We start from the raw sequence: 27,427 nt of genomic DNA, 5'->3' as shown, positions 1-27,427 counted from the left end.
ATTTGACAGAGAGAGAGGCAGCGAGAGAGGGAACACAAACAGGGGGAGTAGGAGAGGGAGAAGCAGGCTTCCTGCTGAGCAGGGAACCTGATGTGGGGCTCGATCCCAGAACACTGGGATCATGACCTGAGCCAAAAGCAGATGCTTAACGACTGAGCCACCCAGGCACCCCGAGCATCTGACTCTTGATCTTAGCTCAGGTCTTGATCTCAGGGTCATGAGTTCAAACCCCACACTGGGGTCTACACTGGGTGTGGAGCCTACTTTTAAAAAAAAAGAAAGAAAGAAAAAGGAATCTGTGGAGTTTGAAATCCATGCATTTGCCTATGGTGCCCTCATCGGTTAAAACCTCTAAATTTTACAAAATTTTCTACTCTGAGGATTAGTTATTTTGCTTGTTAAAGACTAATTGCTGGCTTCATATGGACAAAGGAAAAATACAGGAAATGGAAAGCTACTATCTTTTCTTTCTCACTTTCATATATGTATTTACTACCTCTGGTATCCCTACTCCATCCGTCTTACTGAAACCTTGACCATCCTTGATGGTCGGACAGCTCAGCAACCATTGACTTACGAAGCTTTTACAGACCTAGTAGGAAGTGTTTCTTTCCTTTTCAGATCTCCCCATTATGCTGTGGTATCCTTACAGTCTTCATCTCTCTTTGTCTTATGGTATAGTTGTTTATTGGTATATCTGATGTTCTGTATTCAGTTTTAAGCTCCGTAAAGAGTTTTGAGTCGTATCTTTTATTCCTTATGAGGCCAAACAGGGGCTTCGGAGGCATGAATAGATGTTGGGTGAGAGAATGAATGAAAAAGAGGTAAACAACTACTGTAGAAGCTTTGTCCTCTCTCTCTAGTCACAAAGAGGGCCTTCGCATTGCATGTAAAGTGTTTTGTGTATAACATAAAGCACATAGGCCGTTTTTGAAGTCTTCATGTTCTTAAGTCACTAACCTCTAGCCTTTGAGTATTCAGGTCTTACAGTGGGACTTTTGTAGAAATAATGACATACACGGTAACATAGTAGGGGCTCAGGATTATCGGGTGAATTGAATAAATAAAAATGTCAAGCAAAATCTTAGCGTACCAAAAAAATTGTTCTAATTTCTTTTAGCTTTCAGACGCTGTCCTAGCATTTTTCTTTACTCATAATCTGTGCCCTTCCTTTGAGCCATAAAAGACTTAGCTTCCTTGCCTGACTTTCTCATAGCTGACTTCATTTTGCTTACAACTGTCTACTGCGAACATTAGTATCTAGGCAGAAGCCTTTTCCTTGGCATAAATATTTTGACAAAGAATTGAAATTAAGTATCCAACTTAAAAAAAAATTTGTGTATACTCATGCTTGCTCTTCTCTCCCATGGAACAGTATTGTTGGTATTGCCCTCCTTTTAATATGCTTTTGTATATTATGTGTATGTGTCTGTGTGTGTTTGGGTGAAAGAGGAATTAATTTGGCTTCTTTATGATATGTGACTATCCTTAGCTAAGATGAAGTGTTTTTCTTGAAATTGGAGGTTTGGCCGTCCCATTGGCCCTCAGGCTTAAATCTCAAGGATTTGTCATTATGGCTAACACCAGCTGTAAACTTCTGGAACTTGTCCTGTTTCTGGTATGTTTCTTATGCAGTGGGGGCACTGCTGCTCTGGGGGTGGTGGGAAACCAGGTTGGAAGGGGTTAATGTACATAGCCAGCCAGTGCAGCTGGATGGCATTCTTAAGGAGGGTTCTTTCTCAAGGCCACAGGAAACCGAGGGCGGCTTTGGACAGGTTACAGGCTGTCAAGTAGGGCAGCCTGGTAAGGAGTGAGTGAGCTCTGCTTTTGAATTAGCTTTCCACGGAGATTTTTGTTTAGGCCTGGAGCAGGGAGCCAGGCTTGAATCAAAAGCCTTCAGTTGTAGGGTCAGACTAACAGCTTTTCCTGGGAGGCTGTACCTTTCATAAAACATTGACTAGACAGAGAAAGCAAAATCCGAGCCTTCATGAGGAAGACACCTGGACACCCTAAAACAAGGTAAATGAGAAGGGAGACCTACATTTCAGGTGAGCCAAGTGGATCCAAATGGAAATCCTGTTTGGCAGTCTGGCTATTGAAAATATATAGACCTCTGCCTTGGAGTCATGAATTTTTTTTTTTTTAAAGATTTTATTTATTAATTTGACAGAGAGACAGCCAGCGAGAGAGGGAACACAAGCAGGGGGAGAGGGAGAGGAAGAAGCAGGCTCATAGCGGAAGAGCCTGATGTGGGGCTCGATCCCATAACGCCGGGATCACGCCCTAAGCCGAAGGCAGACGCTTAACGACTGCGCCACCCAGGCGCCCCTGGAGTCATGAATTTAAAATCCAGCACAATAGAGGTCTAAAATGATAAGAAAAAACAGAAGTGAACCCTATTTAAGATTGATCTGCTGGAGTGAATAAAAAAAGTGTCTTTAACAGTTTCTTGATCCTCAAGGAAGAGATTTTGGATCTTTCATAGGGGACTGGTTCACAGAGACTTACTAGTTTTACAAAGTCCATGTATATAACCAAACAGATTCTGGATTAGTAAAGAGACATTGCCAAGCCTGGGGTGGCTCATATGGTCACTTTCTTTAGAGTACAGATGTTTCATGAATCCAACAGCTTAATATTTACTAATTTATAACATGTTTGTAATTTATCAGGAAATAATTGTATGCAGTCCCATTACAAATAGGATTGTGTTCTAAAAGTTCATGATAATTTGAAACTTAGAGTATAATGCCAAAAGAAAGAGTTTTGGAAATGTTGGTAGAGGACCCAGGTTAGCACCCACATTATATTAACCATTCCTGTACTGGCTTTCCCTTCGCCTTTCCTAGGTGAATTCTTCCTCCCAGTGCTTCTTTATGCTGGGGCAGGAGCTCTGACCAGCCAGGGTGGGGTTGAGCACCACGGTGTCAGAGGAGCAAATCCCCTGGGTCTGAGACAGCAGTGTTTGTGGAAAGGGTGAGGTGACTAAAGAAGAATGAGGAAATTGGGGGCTGGGTTTGCTTTGAGAAAGACTGCAAGGCAGTGGGAGTGATAAGGAGAAGGGAAGGGCTGGGTGGTTGGGATTTAGGGTGCAGTGGATTTTCTTTTCCTCCTTTCTTACTGTTCCTATTCCTCCTCTCTTTCCCTCCCCATTCTACTCTGCGAGATTCTGCTAATTGAGTTTCTGATCTCAGGCAGGAGTGAGTAGGAGAAATGGGAGAAAGGGGGTGGGATGGGGGTAAGGAGTAGCACTGGGAAGCCCTCCAACAGGGAAAGGGGAATAGCCAAATCTGAAGGTAAAAGAGGGTGAAGGGAATTCCTCTGGCTGTAGAAACGGTTGCTTTACATGTTCCCAGATAGGTCGCCATTTGCTTACTGCTCTGGGTTCTCAAAAGCAGTTTTGTTGGGAGCAAGACTATGAGAAACTCAAGCGTTCTGGTGTCTTTTTTGTATAGTTATGAGCTCTCTTCGCTGAAATGTTTCAAACATAATTATCCTAAAATACCTAGCTGGCAGCTCTCTCTCACTGGCACTCAGGTTAATGAGTCCTCATTTATAAGTATTATTTAAGAAATTTGATTCTTGTAAGGAAGTTAGTAAATTTGGGCCTTTAAAATTAAAGAGTTATAGACAAATCAGCAAAATAATGGTGTGCAAATATGGGAATTTTCCTCTTGAAATTGTAGCGGATTTCTTAATTCTCTAGTCAAGAAGAACTTTCCTTGGAATCTTTCTAGGTTTTTCCTCTGTTGTTTAAGTTCTTATAAGCACTTCAAAGAACATGAATGATTATTGGGTTTTCCTGGGTAACTTTGCAAGCCCTCAGTTTATTTATTCCAAATCTTGACCATGTGTAAAGTGTGCCTTCAAACGTAAAAGGGGGTGCATATTCCTGGGACCTTCTGTCCAGTGAGGCAGCAATTATAGGGCAACATGGTTTTGTTGCTCCAAGCTTTGTCTGAGTTAAACCCCAAGTAAGGTATTAAAGATGACTTCACAGATTTGGTAACACTTGACCCAAGGCTTATAAAATGGACATGATTGGATTTGGCATTTAGGAGGTCATTTTTTTTTTTAAGATTTTATTTCTTTATTTATTTGAGAGAGAGCATAGAGGGAGAAGGAGAAGCAGACTCCCCACTGAGCAAAGAGCCCAATGAGGGGCTTAATCCCAGGACCCCGAGACCAGGACCTGAGCCAAAGGCAGACACTTTACTGACTGAGTCACCCAGGCACCCCAGGAGGTCATTTTCTAACCGTGGTAAGAGCAGTGTCATTGGTGCTCTGGAGAAAGAAGCCAGATTGCAGACCGAGGATTTCAAAGAGAGGAAACGGAATCAGCCAATGTGGATGGCCGTTTCTTGAAACTTTGCCCAGAAGTCCCCATCATTTGACAGGTTTGGATTTATTTTTAAGTTTTCCTCAAGTACCAGGATTCAAAATAAAGTACACTTCAAAACAATTTCATCTTAATTAATCAGTAGATCCTCATTTCTGTTGAAGGAAAGTATTAAGCTTTTTGTTTTCTCCCCATTTTACACGCAAAACTGGGCTGCATGAACTGCCAAATTTTAAATCCTCTAAAACGCTGTAATGGCTTTTGTGTTATAAATCATTAGACCCGTCTAGAAAATATCTCGCTTGGGTTGCATTTACCATCTGGTGGTATTGTTGGATTTTAATGTAATGATTAAAGTATAAGTTAATAGGGGCGCCTGGGTGGCACAGCGGTTAAGCGTCTACCTTCGGCTCGGGGCGTGATCCCGGCGTTATGGGATCGAGCCCCACATCAGGCTCCTCTGCTATGAGCCTGCTTCTTCCTCTCCCACTCCCCCTGCTTGTGTTCCCTCTCTCGCTGGCTGTCTCTCTTTCTGTCAAATAAATAAATAAAATCTTAAAAAAAAAATGTATCCCACTGAGGATGAAAATTTAAAAACAAAATAAAAAAAATAAAGTATAAGTTAATAGCCCTAATAAGCATTCCATCCTGTCATGGCACAGATAAGATATTATGCACAGTTATAGGGTGAAGGTTAGGACTCCTATATCTCAAAAGAAGCCCTTTCCTCTGAGTAATTTTCAGCATCAGCTCAGGAAATATAAAAAATTTGCATGGCTCTTTAATTTATCTTTCTTGTGTTGGAATCATAACACAATTTTGGCAAATCTGTTTGTTTACATACTTACCCTACTTTTGGAACTGCAGCTAGACACATTGGATTTTACTTCTTGGCAATAAGACTTTTCTTTTTTTCCTTCCTAATTAATTATTAGCAATTAGTGAAATTGCAGTATTTTGTCCAGCTCTATCTCTGGTCTCATTTCCTGCCAAAACAGGTAAGTGATATTTTATCAAATATATATGCTTTTATGTGATAGAATGTCACTTTATACTTTTAGAGGTGTATTTTTAGTCAAGCGATAGAAGAACAAATATCCTACGTTATGATTGTGTGTACATGCACACATACACATCCTGTCTTCATAAAAATACATTGTTTTGAGATAGCTGATATCTCCACATTTGTGGGGGGGGGGGAAGGTGGCATTATTTTTAGAGATAATTGATTGGTTTTCCAGTCTGTGTTTTACTAACTTTTTGAATAGTAAAAGCCTAAAAATTTTATAATTTTGCCAAGCATATCATGATTTTGCTTTTTTAAAATTACAATCAGTTATATCAGTGAGACAGAAATTGCTTTGCAAAATGAGCTTCTGACCTATTTCCTGGAAAAATATTCTCAGTTTGAACGTTTTGGGAAAGGGTACATGTGGGGAAGGGACAAGGAGGCCCCTCATTCTTTTCCTAAGCGTTTTTAATTTCTGTAAGGACCTGATACATAAAGATAATCTGATTTTTGAGGTAGAAATAATTGTGAGTAGATCTTGGGTTCCTAGCCAGCACACGAGAACTTATTTAGCTTCTAATATATGAAAAAATGCATTGGGAATTAATAGTAAATGAGTTTATGACAATACAAAAACAGAGCAATAAAGTTTTTATAACTTTTAAATGCTGGTGCAGTCAAGAAGGTAGAGGGTAGTGCTTGAGGAAAATATTAAGAGGGAAGAACAGGATGAAGAGGAGGAGAAGGTGAACTTTGGCTCACTATCCCTCCAGGTGGTTCAGGGGAATTCCACATCTAGGCTCATGTTCTTTTTTTTTTTTTTTTTAAAGATTTTTTATTTATTTGTTTGACAGAGATAGCCAGCCAGCGAGAGAGGGAACACAAGCAGGGGGAGTGGGAGAGGAAGAAGCAGGCTCACAGCAGAGGAGCCCTGTGGGACTCGAGGGATCATGCCCTGGGCCGAAGGCAGACGCCTAAGGACTGCACTACCCAGGCGCCCCATAGGCTCATGTTCTTATGTAGGGGGATGAGTATGTTCATATTTGAGGCATTCGTAAGTAATGCCTGTGCTTTGTATATTACTTTTATAAGCTTTCTGTGTTCTTCTAGACATTTCTTTTAAATGCATCATCTTTTCCTGGAATTGCATAGATTAACTTGGTATTTAGGGAAAGCCCTTTATTTAAAAAAAAAAAGTAGGCATGTTTATATGAGCCTATTAATTTTAATACTTTTTTGTAACTGTATTGGGACAAAGTGTAGCAAAATGTGCTACAACTTAAAGAGCAGTTCCAGTTGTAACACATTTAGGTATGGGGAACTCTAAAGAAGTGCTTACTGATCTTTTTATTAACTACTGAGTTTAAAAGTTAAGTTTGAGAACTGAATTGCCTACTTTCTTCTGGGAGGTATAGAAAAACTACTTTGGATTAGTCTGAGTCTGGTAATTGTGTTGGTAGATCTCTGAAAGGAAAAAAAAGTATTTGCAAGTATTGACATCAGGTGGAGTTAATCTGTCTTTGAAGTTAATAAAACTTGGGTTGACTAGATAGACAATATCAGTGGAATAAAGCGTGATGATAGTATTTCCGGGAAGAACAGTTGTCTTCTGCAGTTTTCTTTCGGATTTCTCAGCCCTTGTTTGCCTGTATTATAGACCTGTTTTGTTTTGTTTTTTTCTATATAAGTGTGAACTGGAGTAAGGTTGTATTTGGTGTTATCATACATGAGAAGAAATCGAATCATGGTGATAGTGACTTCAGGAAAAATGGACAACTAAAATGTAACTGGATTAGTGGTTCTGAGCCCTGATGTCTAAGAATCTGTTTACCAGACTGTCCTATTTATCAAAGTGTTTTGGTTTCTGCTTCAAGAAAGGTGAAATAATAAACACTGAACAAAGAAAGTCAGTTTCCCCTGAATGTTTGGATAAAAATAAAAAGGAAAACAAACACATTTAGCCTTTTTCTGTTTGAAATGGTGCAACTGCTTATTCTTTAGCTTCTGTGGATTCCATTGAAAACTTTGTTTTACTTAGGTCATATATTTTTTTGAAGTCAGTTTCTTGGTAAAATTTATGACAGTTGATATATTTTGGCGTATGTTAGTATTATCAAAAACATTAGGAATTAAAGAATAGATTTGGGTTTTAATAACTTTAGAATAGCTTGTTCTTTGTTTTCTTCATCTGAAAAGCAGTTCTGATTTGAACTGTTTGGCAATTGTAATTCCAAGTCCAGGAAAGTTGGTATAATGTATAAAGAAGGAATAATTGGTGACTTTTTTTTCTGTTGGTCTTTATATGTATCCACAGTCACAAGTCAGCAGAAATTTCAATTTAAATGAGTAGCTGTTTCACTTCTGAAATTTTCTTTGCATGGTTCCACTGTTAGAAACATGAGGGGAAAGCGCAGTTGCTCACTACTGCCCTCTTAGGTTGTGAGAAGGACTCAGGACAGGGGAGGGAGGAATGAATAGTGAGATTGTTCATGAGTCCAGATAAGATTTATTTTGTATCAGGTTTGGGTGAGGAAACTTAAATGGGGCCTTTTGGGTAGTTTGAGAAACTTGGAAAGTTAGGTATGCCTTTTGGTGGTTTTAGGTTAAATGTAGTCATAAAATCATTAAATTTTAGAACTAAAGGAGTCATTACAAATCATCCAGTGCAGCCTCCTCATTCACTGATGAAGCCAAGCCCAGCAAGACTTGTTGACTTTCCCCACACCACAGAGATGGGAAATTGCAAAACCAAGGCTCCAACCTGCTGCTTCAAAATACCACATTGCCTCTTCTAATGCTGTTGTGGAACGTTTGCAGAGAAAGTCAGCAAGATTTAGAAAACAAGTGGTGATCTTAGTTGTTGCAAAAAGGTTCAGGTTTGCTTGTGACATTGCCTTTTTTCTTCTGTTGTATCAGATGAACAGGAAGGACAGCTGCATAGAGTTTATGAATACAGGATTATATGTGCATATGAACACAGGATTATATGGCTTCTATTTTTTAAGGTGATTTCAGGTGATTTCAGGGAGATGAAGGTTCAGACTAAGTGGAAACTTTTCAGCCAACAAATATCTGATGCTACTGAGATGTGGACAAAACTTTCTTCCCTCTATTGTCTGACTCCCCATCAATCTAGTTCTTTCCCCACTTCACCAAGAGTTTATCAACCAGATAATATCAAATATAAGAAATGCTGTTAACATCACATAGCACAACTTTATGTTAAATAGTAATAGCTACTATTTACTCAGTATTTCCGCGATGCCAGGCATCATGCTTGGAGCTCTTGCGTGTGTTTAATTTAGTCCCTGCAATCCTATAAGACAGATATTATCTTTTTTTATAGATGAGGAAACTAAGGCTTAAGGAGGTTAAGGAACTTGCCGAAGGGCACAGAGGTAATATGTAGGTAAACTCAGTATGGAACCTAGTTTTCTGACTTGAGACATACTGATTTTAAATCAGAACATATTCATATTGTTCTGTGCTACAAGACATTGGTTTTGCATTTTTTGTTTCTTTTTATGTTTGATATTGGTAGAAGTCTGTGAATCATCTACCCAGGGGACAAAATACTTCTGTCCCCATTTTGTCCACTGTCTAGAAGGAAAACCCAAGGACACCTGCAGTGGTATGTATAGACATCACTGAGCATTTTCAGAGGCCCCACATTTTTCATGCAAGAAAATCTCATTGACTGGAAAGTTTTTATGGTTAGGAAATTGATGTTTCAGTGTTTGGAAACTGAACTAATCATACCATGTTTGCATTTAGTCAGGTTAGTGGTGGCTGCTATTCAAAGCAAGTTAAAATGGTTCCTGTCATTTAGCACCATTTCATGGGGACATCAGTGACACAAAGGACTATGCATGTCTCATATTTTCCCACTGATTTACATGGAAATTATTTTTTAGCTGTTACCACTATTTCTTATTTCATTCCGTCAAATACTTTCTGACCTCTAAAGCACTGTAATTTAATAGTTAATACTATTTATGGATCCCCAAAGCAAATAATTTTGTAAGGCTGAAATACCTTTTATGATAATATCCTATCCTTATTATCTTAATGAAAAAAACATTTAAATGAATGGTAGGGTTTTTTCCCCCAAAGAAGCAGTTGATAATACTAGTTGACTATTAGAGGAGGTAGGATTTCTGCAATCTTGTAAATTATAAGAGGGCAAGACCTGGAAACTGGGCAAGGGAGCGCATTCAGTTGGGCTGTAGTTTGAGAGAAAATTCTTAGACGAGCACTGCTTGTATCATTTCTGGGCGGCTAACGTAAGTCACGATCACTGACCCTGTCTGCTAAGGCTTATGGATTCTACCTCCAAGGTGACATTGATCATGATGCCTCTTTGTGACTTTTTAATTTAATGGCGTGTGTAGTCATCCTGCCTTGGCTCAGCTGAATTTGTCTAGTTTTATTTTAAGCAAATAAAGACTGAAAATCGTATTATAGAAAACATATTTAAATTTCTTCGGTGCACACCCTACTGGATGTTTAACACTATGCTTCATAAAATAATTACAGTGCTGATTACAGACTTCTCTAAAGCAACAGGCTTCTCTTGGGTATTAAAGGTAGACATATGTAAATGAGAGAACTCAAACTATATTTCATTTGGAATATCTTATAATTCGACTTCTAATGAATTTGTATAGTTTTTTTTCTCCCAATCCAAATTAAAATCTATCCAGAAATAGCTACACAGTGGGCTTCATTGTCAGGATGTTTCATTACCAAAGAGCATGTAAGTGTATGCTTGCATTTTTTAGTCTACAGGTGTAGACATATGTTTCACTGCCCTATATATCACCTGTTTCCTGCCTCTCCTTTTACAGTGTTTCATGCTAAAAAAGGATAGAAAAGGGATAGTGGAGTGCTACTGCTCTGAAGGCTCTTGTTAGAGGAGACTGAAGAAATCCCATGGCCTCAATCTGCCAGTTTTCCATGACTCTGATGCCCAAAACTCCTATCTAATGACAGTTGATTTCAAAGGCATCTGGTTCCCATGTAAACAGTGACATTTAAGAACTGCTAGTGGGGATATTTTCAAGTGATTTTATTCCCTAGTAAGCTAATCAACTACTTCAGAGACAATTGTTTTAGATTTTATTTTATACGATTTATATAGAGAATTTCGATAAAATAGAGATTTTACTTTTATAGAAATTAATTAACTTAATTCCCCTTGGATAAACCAGAAACCAAATAATTACCTCTTATTATGTCCTCTTCTCATACTTGGTCTCAACATCTAGAAATGCGGGCGGGGAGATGACTCATACAAGAAGTCAGAGAAACTAAGGACAGTTCCTATTGACAAGGAATTTGGTTTATTATTTTTTTAAGTTGAAATTGTTACTTATATAACTAGATTCCTGTGTAATTGTAAGAAATAGTAGAGAAAAACTAGTCTCTTTTAGCTAGTTTCTCCTCATGGTAACATTTTGTAAAACTATAGTAAAATAGCACAACCAGGATATTAACATTGATACAATCTGCTAATCTTATTTAGATTCCCCTCTTTTTACTTGTACTGGGTGTGTATATATGTATTTAGTTCTATATAATTTGACCACATGACGGTTTGTGAAGATGCCAAACGATTCCATCATTGCAAAGATCCACCTCGTTATCCCTTTATAACCACACCCACTTCCCACCCGTCTCTGCCCAAACCTTGGCAACCAATAATCCATTTCAATTTTTTTGTCATTTCAAAATGTTATATATATAATGGAATCATAATTCATTCAGCATAATTCCTGGAGATTCATCCAAGTTGTTGCATGCATTTATAGCTCTTTTCATTTATTGCTGAGTAATATTCCAGTTAAAGGACATCCAGTTAAAGGGCCGTTTTACTGTTTGGCTCTTACAAATAAAGCTGTAATGAACATTCATGTATAGGTTTTTTTGTGAACATATGTTTTCATTTCTGTGCGATAAACACCCAAAAGTACAGTTATGGGCTATGTGGTAATTGCATGTTTAGTTTTAGGAGATGCTGCCAAACTGTTTTCCACAGTAGCTGTACCATTTTACTTTCCCACCAGCGATGTACAATAGTTTGTTGTCTCCACATCCTCTTCAGCACTTGGTGTTTGCCACTTTTTTTTTTAAAGCCGTCCTGATAGATATCTAGTGACATCCATTGTGGTGCATTTTGCATTTGCATTTCTTCGATGGCTGATGTTAAATATCTTTTTGTGTGCACATTTGCCATCTCTATATCCTCTAAGGTGAAATCTCTGTTTCTTTGGACCATTTTTGAATGAGAATTTTTGGTTTATTGTTTTTAAAGAAATATCTTGTAATTCAGCGTCATTTGGTGCCCTGCTCCCTAGAGAATAAAATTCAAACTCTTTACCTTAGCATTTAAGACTTTTCGTGGTCTGGCCCCAGTTGGCCTTTCTAATCTCATGAGTTTGCCCACCTGTATGAGACTGACAAACATTCCTAAGCACTCTGTTACCTTTCATAGCTTTGTTTTACCATCTGACACACCCTTCCCCCCAGACAGATTATGTCATCCTTCTAGACCTAACTCAAATGTTACCTTTTGTGAAAATCCCCCCTTCCAGTGTAGGGAAGGTAAGAAAATACTCCTACCTTCTCCATCTATCCACTTGTCCCACTTACCCAGTTCTGTTTTTCTTTCCAACACTTCCTATTCCCATTGGTATTTTATCTGTTTATTTATTTGCCTATCTGTCTCTCTTACTAAAATACAGCTGCATGAATGAGAGGCATTTAATTTTGCTACATTGCTTTCTCCCCAGTGCCTAGAACAGTGCCTGACATATAGAAGGCACATAGTAAATATTTACTGAAAGACTGAATAGGAAGTGAATTTGTGGGTACTTGTGTTGCCACTCCCTTCCATAGCGCATTGCCTAGCATATCCTGTTCATTAGTGTCATAAAGTAATAGCTGCTATCTACTGTATTGATTGTCTACCAAGCAGTACAGGTCACCCCTTTTCTTGGTCTGCTTTTGTACAGCACTGCCTCATTGTTCTATAATAGCACTTTGTTAGCCTCTCCGTACCACTCCTTCCAAAAAAAGAAACATAAGATATAAGAAATATAAGAATAAATATTAAAAGAGAGTATAAGCATCTTTGTGCTGCTGGCCTCAGCAGATACCTGGCACAAAATAGGTGGACACATCTGAGTAAATAGTTGTCAGGTTATATGTTGCTTTTACTTGCGTGAGGTCAGAATCCAGCTGCATTTTGAGTAAACCAGTGTCCCACTGACCAGGCTTCCAGAATACTCAGGAAACATCTGTTAACTTTGGAAAGCAATTACACTGACTTGGAGAATTACTGCTATTTGTTAAAACAGAGCTCCCTTAGAGAAGAGAAATTGAGCTAAAAGACCTCACATGAGTATCTTTATTAGATAGTGAGCATCTTTCCATGTTATGGAATTGTTACACAAGAAACATTCCATTCCACTCATTGCATTGGACCTCTTACCAAACTGCAGAAAGAAGCTATAGGTCTAAATTCCCATGCCAATCAAGAGCCATTTTTGACGGTTCCTCAAAGTAGTACAGATCTTAAGGTACTTATCTTGATGTTCTATTTAGAAAATGCAGACAATTACTAAAAAAAAAAATAAAAATTTTTATGAAACTCTTCTTAAATGAAAGACCTGTCTTTATGTCTTATATGTAGTAAGAAAACTGAAAGGTTACAGAAGGGAGGGGGTGGGGGGTTAGGGTAACCGTGTGATGGGTATTAAGGAAGGGCGAGTTTGGTGATGAGCACTGGGTGTTATATGCCACTAATGAATCGTAGAACACTACATCAAAAACTAATGATGTACTATATCTTGGCTAATTGAACATAATAATAAAAATCTGAGCAGTTTGTAGGTGCCTTTGGAGTTAGCCAAAATTTACTAAGATGCCCCAAAGTCAAAAGCCTGGTAAAGGCTTTGTGCAATTTTTATACATATGGGGAAACGATTAGAGTGATTTAGCTACAGATAATCTGCTTTCTCTTATAGGGTGAATTATCCATATTATTATTTTGGGATTGTATATCTGGTCTGCCAAAGTATATTAGTTTAGACTCTGTTGTTTGCAAATAAAGTGTATTATGAACACCAATCTGGAGTAGTTGGGTATCCAGATGGGAAAAATGTAAGAGTCTTACCTAGAAAAGTTATAAAAACTTCTAGAAAAATGTTAAGAAAACTTCTTACCCTTAGCTTTTAGAATTCTCATCGTACAACAGATAAAAATCCCATGTTCTAGCTCTTAAGAGGACAACTAAAATAGAGAATATGCTTGTGAATTTGCACAGATAACCTGTGAAAGCTATTTAATAGATTACATGTTTCCACTTAGTGTATTAAATACTATTTCTAGGTAACAGCTTCTTACTGTACTTCGAGTATATGCTGAGTACCATATTTGGGGAAGGATAAAAGGAACTTTTAAAATGGTAATTGGTACTAAGGCTTTAGCAAAGAATATAAAATAAAGATCTGAAGGGTGAAAGTTTTCTGTGACTATTAAAGAAATGGGTTTTGGGGGCGCCTGGGTGGCACAGTCGTTAAGCATCTGCCTTCGGCTCAGGGCATGATCCCGGCATTCTGGGATCGAGCCCCACGTCGGGCTCCTCCACTGAGAGCCTGCTTCTTCCTCTCCCACTCCCCCTGCTTGTGTTTCCTCTCTTTCTGGCTGTCTCTCTGTCAAATAAATAAATAAAATCTTTAAAAAAAAAAAAAAAGAAATGGGTTTTGGTCTCATTAAAATATATGAACTCTTTGTAGAGCAAAAGTAAACACTGAAAGTAAGCAAATACATTAGCTCTAATAGGTTCAGGAGCTTTTTTGATAGTAAAATTAGTTTAGGTATATATATATTTTTTTTAAATTGTTTTTTAAAATTTTTTATTTGAATTCAATTAGCCAACCTATAGTACATCATTAGCTTCAGATATAGTTTTCAATAATTTATCAGTTGCGTGTAATACCCAGTGCTCATCATATCACATGCCCTACTTAACTGGGTGATGGGCATTAAGTAGTTTAGGTATATTTTTATTCCTAGTGGTTACTTGATTACCTGTTGATTGTTGATGCTTTTGTATAGTGGGCTAAAATGAGATCTTAGCCATTTCATTGAATGTAGTCTTATTAGATTGATTCTCCATAGTAGTAATTCTAAGCATCTTTAATTTTTATTGAGCTCTTCCCACTATTAAGGAGCAAAGTACTTTCATATGCTCTTTTGTACTGTACAGATAAGTGTCTTTTCAGCCTGATCATTGAAATCTTGGCCCCAGTAAATATTTCTTCTGGCCTTTCTGCTAATGCCCTATGGGTAGATTCCGTAAGTTAAAAATCTGTGACTGTGAATAGAGGTGTTGGGAGTTTACAGTAGCTTCTGTTTTGCTATCTTTACCTTATGTTAGGGTGAAAACATTATTTCTTCCTTGGGTTTACCATACAGGGAATTTATCATTTTCCCTGACAGGTGGTAGACAGCCTAGAGGGTTAGAAGTATGTTCATTTATAGTCTGTCTACAGGAAGTATACTGAAAATTATTGCCATAATCCACATGTCAACATGGTCTGGGTTTTTTTGCATTTTATGGGAGGCTTAGATGGGGATGGCTGCCTCCAGCCCATCCTCCCCCTTACCTTTGATCTTTTCTTCTTAAGTATTAAAAAAAAATTCTGTTTATGAGGGATGCTTGAAATAATTGAGATTACTAAACTTGGGGGAGAGAGAATGGGGATTTTCAATCCTTTATGTTTTAATTTTTTTTAATTATAAAAGTTACATAGAATCCTTTTTTTTTTTTCCTTTTAAAGTTAAATGTGCATAAGGTGAAAAATAAATTGCTCCTTTCTTTACCTCTCATTATCCCCCTCCTTTCCAGTTGAGAGAAAAAGTTTTCTGGGGGTTTCGTTTGTTTGCTTTTTTAATATGGAAAGTTTTAGAATAAATGGAAAGTTTAGGGGTAGTTAATCTCTGTTCGCAGGAGGCCTTTCTTATCTTGGACTTACTTGAGAAAGGCAGAGGCTGTCAGCACTGTTTCCTCCTAAGCAGGAAGTTTTCTTGTGTCACCTTAGTGCCTAACACAAAACCTAACTCACCAGGAGCTCAGAGAACAGCTAGGGTAATGCAGGCAAACATCACAGATGGAGGAGTGCAGCATGTTTTGTCTATCTGCTCCTTATTTCTTTCCTCTTTCCCTCTTTCCTTACTTTTTACTGGTGTCTTAACTTCTCCTTACTTCCTTCCACTCCTTTTTTGGTGCCTTTAGCTAGTGACTCAAAGTAGGGGATCAGCGTTTTGAAGTGCTGTCTATTAGACTCTTTCTACTTATGGATGAAAATCTAAGTAGAAAAGAAATACAGGTTGGGCACCTGGGTGGCTCAGTCTGTTAAGCATCTGCCTTCTGTTTGGGTCGTGATCTCAGGATCCTTAGATCAAGGCCCATGTTGGGCTCCCTGTTCAGTGGGGAGTCTGCTTCTGCCTCTCCCTCCCTCTGGTCCTCCTTCAGCTTGTGCTCTCTCTCTTTCTCTCAAATAAATAAATAAATAAAGTCTTTAAAAAATAATAAAATAAAAAAGAAATACTTCTCCTTGCTTTACATTGCAAAATAAAGTTCCCATAACCAAAAGAATTAGCAACTTCATTGCATGACACATGCTTTTTATATCTTTTCGAAATCTTTTCAGTCTGTGCTGTTCATTGTGATCTTTATTTAACAAAGAGGGATAAAACTAGTGTTTAAAAAGCTGTTTTTAAAAGTATCTTGAGATCTAATGGGACACCTCTAAATTAGTTGGTAACTGAAATTCTTTTAGAAATAGGAGATAGTGTTGTGATGTAGGTAAAATTGTGATTATTCTGAGTTTCCAGGATATTACTGTACAAGTAGTAAGCTCCCAAAAAGAGGCAGTGAAATTAAATGTTTAGAACAAGACCAGGGGTGACCTGCTGTGAAACCATGGCTCAGATGATCTCATTGCAGGAGTTCTTTACTCAGCCATGTACACTGATGATGAGCTGTTTCACATGACTGATAATGCAGAAGCTTCTCTCTGAAGTCATTTTTTATACAAGTCTAGATTTTTAATTGTTTAGAGGAATAATTTTTTTTAATATTACATATCACATTCTAAATGTTTGAGGAGGGAGAGCATGCATACAAGCGAATGAGTTTTCTATGTACGAGGCATTGTTGTTAGTACATTATTCATATAAATTCGTTCAGTCCTCATAAAGCCCTTTCAGGTACGCATTATTATTATCCCTATTTTATGGATGAGGAAACTGAGGCAAATTGAGGTTAAGAGCTTATTAGTCAGTTTCACTTAGATAGTAAGTGGCAGAGCTAAGATGAAAACAGAGGCAATTTTTTGCTCCAAAGCAGATGTACTGCTTTTTCTGGATAAGCCACTAAAGGAAGGGTCAGTAAACTTTTTCCCTAAAGGGTCAGATGGTAAATATTTTAGACTTTACAGGCCACCTGATCTCTGTTTCAGCTCTTCAACTCTGTGGATATAGCATGAAAGCAGCCGTAGACAGTCCAAAAACAAATGTGTGTGGCTATGTTCCAATAAAACTTTATTTGTAGACACTGAAATTTGCGTTTTCTGTAATTTCCACACGCCACAAAATATTACTCTTGATTTTTTTCCACCATTTAAAATGTAAAAGCCATTCTTGGCTTGTGGGCCTTACAGAAAGCAGCAGCCAACTAGACTTGTCTACTCACATACTACTATTTTTGTGTGAGATATAAGGATAAAGGCCACTAGTTTATTCATTCATTCATGGAGGAAATAGATCAGGTATCATACTCAATTCTGTGGTAACCAGGGGTGAACAAGAACAAAACCTTCCAGTTCCTCTTACCATTCATTCCACTTACGTAATGGACCAATTTGTTCTCCTTCGCATGTCTGCTTTTTAAAAATTCATCTTTATTTCCTGTCCATTGCATGTACTAGACGTGCACATTATCTCATTTAATCTTCATAGCCAGTGGTATTATCTCAGTTTTATAGTTTAGAGAAGAGCCTAAAGAGCCAGCCATTTCCACACAGCCAGGTGAGCAATGGAGCCTAGATTCAAATGCAAGTCTGTCTTAGGTTTAGGTGTTCTTTCTTCTCTTCACTACTGCCTTCTCTCTGCTCCTAGAAATGTATGAGACTGTGATGAAATGCTTCTGACCCTGTCTAAAGTGAATCTCTGTATCTCACTTCTTAAACGCATGTTTATTTTTACTTCCCTTCCATTTGTCCTGGCTCTACCCTCGAAGATGCTGTGCACGTTTGTTAGAAATGTTAAGATGTTTCTTGGTTTCCCAGTCCAGAAAGCTAAAAATAAACAGGGAGCTAGTTAATGATGTAACTAGTGGAAAGATATAGAGATGCATGGGAATAAGAGTGGAGGAAAAAAGCCCATGTCCTTTCCTGATGCCCTCTCCAGCCTCTCAGTCTTAAAAAAATAGACCTGTGTCCCCAGTGTGCTCTGAAAAAGGAGTGGGTTCCTCATGGCTCTCTGGGATTATCGATGATTCATAGGTGTGGCCTAGAGTAGACTTTTAGGACAGTTCTTTTGTGGATAGTACCTGAGGAAAACAAATGACAAGTAGAATTGTTCATGTATAGTTTTAAATAACGAAGTGAATTGGTGTGTTCATGAGTGACAGTCTAACCTCCCCATCTTGGCTACTTATGGGTTCGCAAGAAGCCTACTATCCTTTTCCCCATGGCAGTGGGAAATCCCAATTGCAGGTGGTAGTTCCTGTTAGAAAATGGGAACACTCAAGTAGGCTTGGCTACAATAAGATCTTGGATGGAAAGCAGAAGTCCTTTGAGTTTGCTGGTTTCCTTGTAATTCCCTACTATAGTGGGAATAATGTATTTAATGTAACACTGAATATTCTGTAACATGGAATGTGTTGTATTTCTGTAACACATAACATTAATACCTTTAACTTGAAAATTGCTTAAGTTTATCATGGCAAACTTTGGATGTATATGCAAAATATAATTAGGTGTACAGGAAGCTAACTTGATACACCCTTCAAGGGGATTTATCAGGATAATTCTGTTAGAAACTATCAGTGCACCTGCTTCGTACTTAAAGATCCCAGCAAATGGCACCCTCTTTGGTGGTTTTAATTATTTTTAATTAGCAATTAATTAAATTAATAATCCTTAGCTTATAATTTGTATGTAATTTTAAAATAAATATATAACTTAATATTTAATTTGTAATATAATTAATAAGTTAATTAATAATGTTTTGATTATTTCCTGTTCACCCTGTTGGTGAGGAAGGTGACCATGCGTTATGGAGATTGCCAGATGCATGACACCAGACAGATGAGATTGACAGCAGTTTGTCGGTCACCATACCACCTAAGGGAGAAGGACATAGCATGCCACACAGGGCCACACTGAGATTGCACTTAGGAACAAGAGTGATTCACCAGGGGCTGTGGAAGCCAGACTCTGCAGTATCAAGGGAGTGGGGTGACCTTTGGTTCCCGTGGGACGATGTGATTGGCTGGTTTGAATAATGTACGTATTGGCAAGGGGCTAAAATCCTCTACTCAGGTGTAGCTGGAACTGTCCCTGTGAGAGAGAAGGTTGTTTGGCTAGGACACCCTATCTGAGGGAACGGAGTAGGAAGGGCAACTTGTAGTTAGGCCATTTGGTGTCCTCGTGGTTTTACATAGGTGTCAAGGCAGAACACAATAGGTATTATACCACAGTACTTTGACACCAATTCACAATCAAGAGCATAGCACGGGCAGAGGAAATGATCATATTTTCCAAAAGGCTCACCACCTTTTCAGTGGCTGCTCGGATTGTGATGAAAAGAAATTAGTGGAAGCAACATGGTGTGTACAATTGACATAAAAACACATGGTCACCTTGTTTAAGAAGATAGTCAAAGGATGAGGTGTTTATTTTTATGTCGTCATCAACCAGTCTTACTCCCCTGGCCTGGCTCCCCAACCAGGTTCCCTACTTTAGTGTTAGAACCTGGCAAGGCCAAGGAGAGGGCTTTGGTTTGGATCCCCAGTTCCCATCATGGTTGGGTGATTGCCCCTTCTGCCATGGCTGCCTGCCAAGTGAGGGATCTCTCTCTAACTTAGTAGACACTCTTAACTTCTCATCACACAGAAATCCATGCCACCACCTTGCCCCCAAGTACCTGTCCCTCAAACCTCTGACTGCCCCAGCCTGCAAGGGTGTCTCTTTCTCTTGTTCAGTGGCCCTTAGTGTCTATGCACTGCCTTTAACATTTATCATGCACTGACTTTCAGTTGTATTCTTTTTAGAAAATTGTCCCTGCCTTTATGCTAATTATTGTGGTTATCTCAATTCCTTCTGCCTTTATCTGTTTAGGAAAGTTTCACGTGGCAGGTAAAAAGAGAAGCAACCTATAGAATTTACAGTTTCAACATTAACTAGTTCTATTAGATTATCTTCATCCAGCCCCTTAAATAATATATATAATAAGCCCTCGATATTTATTGAAATAAATGGCATAGCAGTTTTATGTATTTTAAATATTATAAAATATATGTATAAATGTATGTGTAAATATGTGTAAATATGCAACATCTGTGTGTGTGTGCGCACATGCGCGCATGTGTACGTCTAAATGTGAAGCACGCTCATGTAGCCGTCCCAACCTCATTATTTCTAGTGTCCTTTACTCATGAGTTATATATTACCTAATGAGGAGGTTAAGGGAAGAAAGGATGTCGGTCAACTTTAACTTAAAATTTTTTCATTTTTCCACAAATAAACACCATCTTCACTACCGTGACAAAACTGGATTGGCAACCTGCTGTATTTTATTTGGAGGTAATTCTAAGCTCAATAGAATGCTTTTGTTTGTATTAAGAAAAAGATTTCGGTGCACATTTCTTGAAGAGTATTTTAAGGAATCATTCTCAAACCCCTCCAAATTTTAAGAAAGCAAAATTGCTGGTAATCGAATGTTTGGTATTTATTTTAGTGAGTGCTTGTTTCAGGAGGCATTTTTATAACAATTTCCTCTCTAGCTAGGAGCAGCTCATGCTTGAACTAGATGCCTTCCAGCTAAGCTGGAGGGACAGAGTGCCTGCTGGACTGTGATCAGCCTTAGGCTCCTCTTGTGTCACTGGGATTGCACCAGGAACCCTGGAGGACATGGTCATTGTTACTTACAGGTCAGGAGTTTTCCCACAACCCAGAATGCTGTGGGAGATGCCTGATAGTATGGTACTGTTCACTGTGGCATAGGCAATAAGTTGTGTGTTTACTCTGTGGCCCTTGCAGAAAGTTGAACAATCCCTCTACAGCCTCTTTTTCTCTTTTTATTTTTATTTTTTTTAAAAGCTATGTTTATTTGAGAGAGAGAGAAAGAGCAGGGGGAGGAGCAGAGGGAGAGAGAGAATTCCAAGCAGACTCCCTGCCGAGCGCAGAGCCCAGTGTGCTGCTCTATCCAACTGAGTCACCCAGGCGCCCCTCTTTTTCTCTTTTTAAAGTCATCAGCTGGCTGGCCAGAAGGTCCTTCCTCCCTATCTATTATCTAGAGGCGTACTAATGGTTTTCCTGAACAATCGCCTACAGGCTGTAAGGGAAAGGCGTAGTTTGTATGCCTTCTCACCTAAAAAGTAGTTAAAGGGATCAAATAAAGGCAATCTTGAAAATGTGCAGAGGTCCAGGGGGAACCTGACTGGCTCTGTCTGTCCATTGAGTGACTTTTGATCTTGGGGTTGTGGGTTCAAGCCCCACATTAGGTGTAGAGATTACTTAAAAATAAAATCTTTAAAAGAAAATGTGTAGAATCCCAAACCTGGGGAGGGGGGCAGGGAGAGAGACAGGTCTAGCTTTCTTGTTTTGGTTTGTTTTTTTTTATCTCCCTGAGAAAGGACTAAGCTATACTTAAAGAGGTGGTCCTCTGAACCATCTTTACAAAACTTTCCAAAGTTTCTGGGTTTGTAAATGTGTGTGTGTGTGTGTGTGTGTACGTGTGTGTGTGTGTTGTCTTTGAAAAAGTAATAATACGCATATTAAAAATATTTTTAAAAAACACCGAAGGGTAAATTATGAACTCTTTCTTAACTCAGACCTTAGTCCCAGAGGCAAACATTGTTATCAGTTTCTTCTGAATCTTTACAGAGATACCTACTGGGATATTTGTACTTTTGGGTGTGTACGTTTTATATACAAACATAATATATACATACACACATAAGCATGTATATGCATATATATGTTTTTATGTGTATCTGTTGTCTTGCTTTTGCTTTTTTACACAAATGGATGCCCACTGCTCCATGCCTTGATTTCTTTTAGACCCAACAATATTCTTGGAGAACAGTCTATATATCATCATGCCTAGATCCACCTCATTTTTTAAACAGCTGTTAAGAAATTCATTGTATGGATGTGCCCCAGATTATTTAACCAGACTCTGATATTAGTAGTCATTGATGCAAATTCCTTTTAGCACGGTTTCTTTGTAGTTAAACCTTCCTGACTCTGACATTACTTAAATAAAACAGGTGTGACATCTGGGTAGGTTCTCTTGATTTTAAGGAATTTTGAATTCTGTGGCGTTTTTTTTTTTGTTTGTTTGTTTGTTTGTTTGCATTTGTTTTTTTAAACCATTTTCGGAGTTGTCCCACAATGACTGTATTTTAAATAGCAGCCTCAGGGTACTGACCCTGATTTTGTTTTTAATTATTAGGCTACAGTTTAGAGAATACTAATAACAAATGCATTTCTGGGAAAGGGAATGGGAATGGTATTTAAAAGGTTAAGGCTGCCCCCTGGAAAACGAAGTGGGCGTATTTTTCAAGTCCATCACTGAAGCCTAGTATTCCTTCCTGACAGTGTCCCCCAAAACCAGCTTTTAAACAGTCCTCCAGTTTATATTTCAGGGAAGTTGGTTATTTCTCTGTGGTTCCTTTTTCTGAAGCCGTGAACCCTAGCTTGCTAGTTTTAAAAGGCTTGGTTGTTAACGCCTCCAAAATTCATGAACCAAAGAGTAAAACATTAATTGTATGCGTTTTATGCTGTAAATTTCTTTTCACTTCCTTTCCTTTTTGTGGTAACAAACTCCTGCTGTGCTATTATCCCTTATTGTAGCGGTTTTATTTATTCATGTTCTCTGTTTTCTTAAAGTGCTTAACTGAAAGAAGTGAATATATTGAATACATTTGTGAAATTATAGACTTTTTTTTTTACTTAAGTCCAGTTACTAAAATCATTAATTTTTAAAATTAAAATAAAGTTTGTCCTAACAGTCTCTCAAAAGATTAAAAACTAATGTATATTTAAAAACTAATGTGTATACCTTTCTTTAAGAGGAAGGATTTCCGCTATTATAGTGTAATATGAACATCATCTGTCCACAGCCTTACATGTTATTGAGGCATTGCAGTTTCTTTTTCGTCAAAGCATAGACGTAATAGAAAAAACCTATCAGATGATGTGGTTTGCCTCTTAGTACAGACGTAATAGAAAAAACCTATCAGATGATGTGGTTTGCCTCTTAGTACAGAGGGGTCACACTTGAAGAACCTGATTTTTGTTTGGGTCAGATATGTTTGCTTCAGACTCTGTGTTACCTTTTGGCTTTTATGTTCTGTCACCCTGGGTTTGCAAGTACTTAAAATAATTGTTCAAGATCCCATGTTTGGAAAACCTAAAAACATGCCACACGTACATGAATCTTGCTTTATTCAAGGATGAAAATGGCCACATATACCTATCTCACAGTTGTGCCATGTGTCCTAAAAGTAGTAGAGAAATAACTTACTCATTTTAGGGGTAGTTCCCAGGTAAGTCATCTGAGTGGAAAATGGAGAAAATTCTCCAAGCGCTGTGTAATTGAAAGGAGGACCTGAAAACAAGAATAAAAGTGGTTTTAAATCATTTTTTGGATTTGATTCATGGCTTTCAACCTGATATTGGAATCTGAAATTCAGTAAAGGAGCTGAGGTACCTGAGTAAAACATATTCTGGTGAAACTAAATAGAAACACTTCTCTGGTGAAAATTGTGAACCAATAGTATGTAGTTGGCATATAATAATATATAACTTATGAAAAAAATTTTTGCTTATTTTTCTATATAATATTCATCCCTAAGTGCTTACCAGTAGTTTCTTCCATTCATTCTGCAATAAATATGAAAGCAGCCAAAGGAAACACATAATCACCAAGTCATAATGAGACAGCATTTGTAAAAGAATTGTAACAACATCTTGAGGACTAGCAGGTTTTGTTCAGTTTGGTCTAGGAGTAGAAGGAAGAGGAAGAGAAAGATCACAGAAGTTCAGATTTACATGTTGTGACTTGAAAATGAGAAAGAAGCTTTGAAGCTGAGGGTATTAGAATGAACTTTTTTCTTCCAAGTTTGGAAGGAATTACGTGGAACATTCATGGTTTAAGGGGCTCAGAATAAAATGGCAGACAAGAGAGGAAAAAGGTAACTGGATTCATCAGCAACAGAGGACAGGATTCAGTGCTTTCAAAGTGTGCTTCAGTTAACCCTGCTTCCCCTTTTCCTTTAGCTGCTATGCTTGTCCTGCTTCCCCTCCCTTTGCTGGAATTTTCAGTTTAATGGAGGCTTGCAAGAATGTTTTGGTGGTGATGTCTGGCTCAGTGCTGAGCAGGTTTCACTTCCCTGAAAACTCTTAGGGGAAATGGATTAAATAACTATTTTTTAAGAAGACTTTTTTTTTTTTCATTTAAAGATTTTACCTACCTATTTGACAGAGAGAGTGAGAGAGCACCAGCAGGGGGAACAGCAGAGGGAGAGGGAGAAGCAGGCTTCCTGACACGGGCTTGATCCCAGGACCCTGGGACCATGACCCGAGCCGAAGGCAGATGCCCAACCATCTGAGCCACCCAGGTGTCCCAAGACAACTCCTTCTAAAAGAGAAATCCTCCTCCATGTGACACCTTACCTGAAAGAGAAATTTGATGTACTTCCATTGGAGGGCATACTGTCCCTATATCCCAAATAACATAAACAAAAAAATAGATAATTTTTAAAAAAGTGATGGCATTAAATAATCAGTCCAAATGTGTCGATCCTTGACTTACAGAACTAAGAACAGCTGCCTAATCGTGGGAATTTACTTCTGACTTTATTTTCTCTGTCCTTACTCCATCCAGAAACGAATCAGACTTGGAAGAGATGGCCTGGGGAGGTAGAGCCCAGTCCTGACTCTGTCCTGGTTGTGGTTGCAGCTTACTTTCCTTTTATTTTGATTATCAAATTATGAAATAACCAGGCAAGAAAATGTAGAGGAAGCACCATGTCCTGTTCCTTTAACCCGGAAAGCCGACAGTGTTAGGATGTTATCTTCCAGACAGTGGAAAGGAAATGTAAAGAATACAAGACCCCGCAACTTTTAATCACTGGCATCGGTAAGGAATCCATATTTCATTATCAGAGACCTATAGATTTGAAAGCTGTTAAGGATTACATGAAAAAATAGATTAATCAACAGTTTTTCTGTTTGATCCCATAAAGATGAACGTGCCGTCTTTCCTGATTTTGCTGCTAGATCCATTATCCTTCCTTTAAAATCATACCCCTTGTTAAGATATTTCTATTTCAGGGACGCCTGGTTGGCTCAGTTGGTTAAGCATCTGTCTTTGGCTCAGGTCTTGATCTTGGGGTCCTAGGATCAAGTCTCCGCTGAGCAGGAAGCCTCTGCCTACTGCTCCCCTTGCTTATGTGCTCTCTCTCTCTCTGACAAATAAATAAATAAAATCTTAAAAAAAATTAAAATAAAATCTCCCAGTATTTTGTGGCAGTTATGTTTTGATCCATATCCTTTTAATATTTAAAGTTTTTTTTTCCTGTTCTTATATGTTAACTTTTGTAAATATTTATATTCCTAATGGTTGAGGCAACTAGCTGCTTACTTTCTCCTTAATAATGGCTTTCCAAATGTTGGACCAAGAAACACCTCTCAGCTCTCTCTTCAGACAAAATAAACCTAATTTCCTCACAGGTGATACAAGCTCTGTTACTGATTATTCAAAATTTTTATACTGTTGAGTCTAAAAGAGTGCACTAATTGAAAAGACCAGATTACTGGGATTTTGTTATAACCAGATTGTGATTCAGTGCAGCAGGGTGAGGCCTGAAGTTCTGTATTACTTCCTGGTGATGCTGAGGCTGCTCATAGATGGAACGTGTTTTGAGTAACAGGGTTTTAGAGGGTGTAGAGAGATAAAGAATTACTATAAAAACAAGTGAAGGTACGTTTTCTTTGATTTATATGGATGTCTCCTGCAGTTTCTATATCCTCTTAACTTTATTTACTCTAGCTAATTTAAATCAACTAATTACCCAGCTGGGTTGGGCTCTTGTCCCTGCCCCCAGAGACAGTGAATCTTGCCAGTGATCTGACTAGGAAGCTTCCGCTCCCCACCCCCAACTCCTCCCTGGGGAGTGAGTCTCCTCCATGTCATGGAGCTGTGATCAGGTGTGCACCCACCTGCTTGAGGTTGCGATATGATTCCCCGAGGCCCTCCAGCTACTGAATAATAAGGAACCCCCGTCTTTGGCAGAGGGAGGTGTTCCTTTTGGCATTCTGCCTTCATCCAACTGGTTTGTGTAACAGTTGAGTTCCAGGAATGGCATCTGAGGCTGTCTGTATCCTACAATGTGTAATCAGGAACTGGCAGAGAATTCATCTTTAGCTTTTAAGATTCCTGTTAGAAATTTTCATAACTTGTAGGAGCCTTGGCAGCTCAGTGACCTGCCCTTGACCCATAAAGGGACCTGCCAGGGTGAAATGCAACTGTCTCTTTATTCTGAGTGTTTCCCCTGATGATTTTCTGTGAATCTTTTACTGACTCTTCTACAGCTATCCCTGTAGGCTGCAGACAGGAAAGCAGTCGCTACAGATAACTTTTCCTGAGTCTTTACAACGAAGTTAGAAAGAATTATTTCTCTTGTCTTCCTGGGGAACTTTGCTGTGGAATTCCCCCCCACAGACTGGATTGCAACAATGGCTCTTAGATTGAAGAGATCTGTCTCGGTACAAAGTGGGAAATGTTGATGACGTCAGGCTGACAAGGCAGAGTTTGTAAAAATGGCCTGGTACAGTGATTTTCAAACTTCCAACATGTATCCCCTAGGGAGCCTGCACCCCTAGAGTTCCTGATTCAGCAGGTCTGGATCAGAGCCCAAGAATTTTTAACATCCTTGTCCCTTCCCATGTTTTATGATGTCGTTACATAAAAGGAGCTGGGGATTATCAGGGAGGCTGGGTACATGCTCACAGTAGCACATGCCTTGTTTATTACCTCCCAATTCTGGTAGACTTGTTAGTTGCTTTAAAAAAAAGAAAAGAAAAGAAAAACAGACCCAGGGAAACACCATACTCTTCTAATGTTCCTGTGTAGCCAGTGAGTGCCCTTTTGTGGTAACCTAGGCTACATCCTTACAAGGCTTCTTGGTTCATAGGAATAGAAACCTGATCTTTCAAGGAAAAAGATGTGGAAGCATAGGATTAGGGCAGCTGGAAAACTTGCTTCTCACCCACCTTCCTATCATGATAATACATGTTTTTCGAGATGTTTCTTTTAAACCCAAAATGAATTTGGGTTTTTGACAGCTGAGCTAGCGAAAGAGGAGGGGAAGTTTGGTTGGTCTGGCTATTTCCATCCCTGTGTTCACATCCCTTAGCTATACCTAGCTTACATCATAGAAATAAGAAGGTTGATCCTATGTGGGTTTTGGGGAGTATTCCTTGTTATGAAAGGTGACCAATGTGATACTTTCTACTGAAGCAGTCCTGGAGCATCCCAGGAGGGACACAACAATCTTGATCTTGGTCTTGGTGAACTTCCTTCGGATGAGGAAGAAGACATCAACAGTTCTGATGAAGACGATGTCAGCTCTGACTCTAGTAAAGGGGACCCTGACCTGGGAGATAAACAGGTATATGTTGGTATTTAATTGTTTCTACTTTTATGTTTGTTGGACTCTCATAACATCTGGAAATAATATTTATCAGCATGCTAGGCACAAAACCCCTAGTTAGTTT

General features: G+C 38.6%; 1 protein-coding gene across 2 annotated transcripts in view; it reads left to right on the top strand.

Annotated features, from left to right (window-relative positions):
- FGD6 (FYVE, RhoGEF and PH domain containing 6) overlaps window positions 1-27,427 on the top strand; it is a 110,971-nt gene that overhangs the window by 8,677 nt on the left and 74,867 nt on the right. Inside the window, exon 3 of one of the 2 annotated variants that reach the window (XM_002919242.4) lies at window positions 27,174-27,321. In XM_002919242.4, coding sequence (XP_002919288.1) covers window positions 27,174-27,321 — 148 coding nt within the window. Of the gene's footprint in view, window positions 1-27,170; window positions 27,322-27,427 lie in introns of both variants that reach the window. The other variant, XM_019799675.2, reaches the window with a different exon arrangement.

The sequence above is a fragment of the Ailuropoda melanoleuca genome, chromosome 15 (genome assembly GCF_002007445.2).
Source record: "Ailuropoda melanoleuca isolate Jingjing chromosome 15, ASM200744v2, whole genome shotgun sequence".
Classification (NCBI taxonomy): domain Eukaryota; kingdom Metazoa; phylum Chordata; class Mammalia; order Carnivora; family Ursidae; genus Ailuropoda; species Ailuropoda melanoleuca.
The sequence above is the reverse complement of the archived record's forward strand: the minus strand, read 5'-3'. Positions and strand labels throughout refer to the sequence as shown.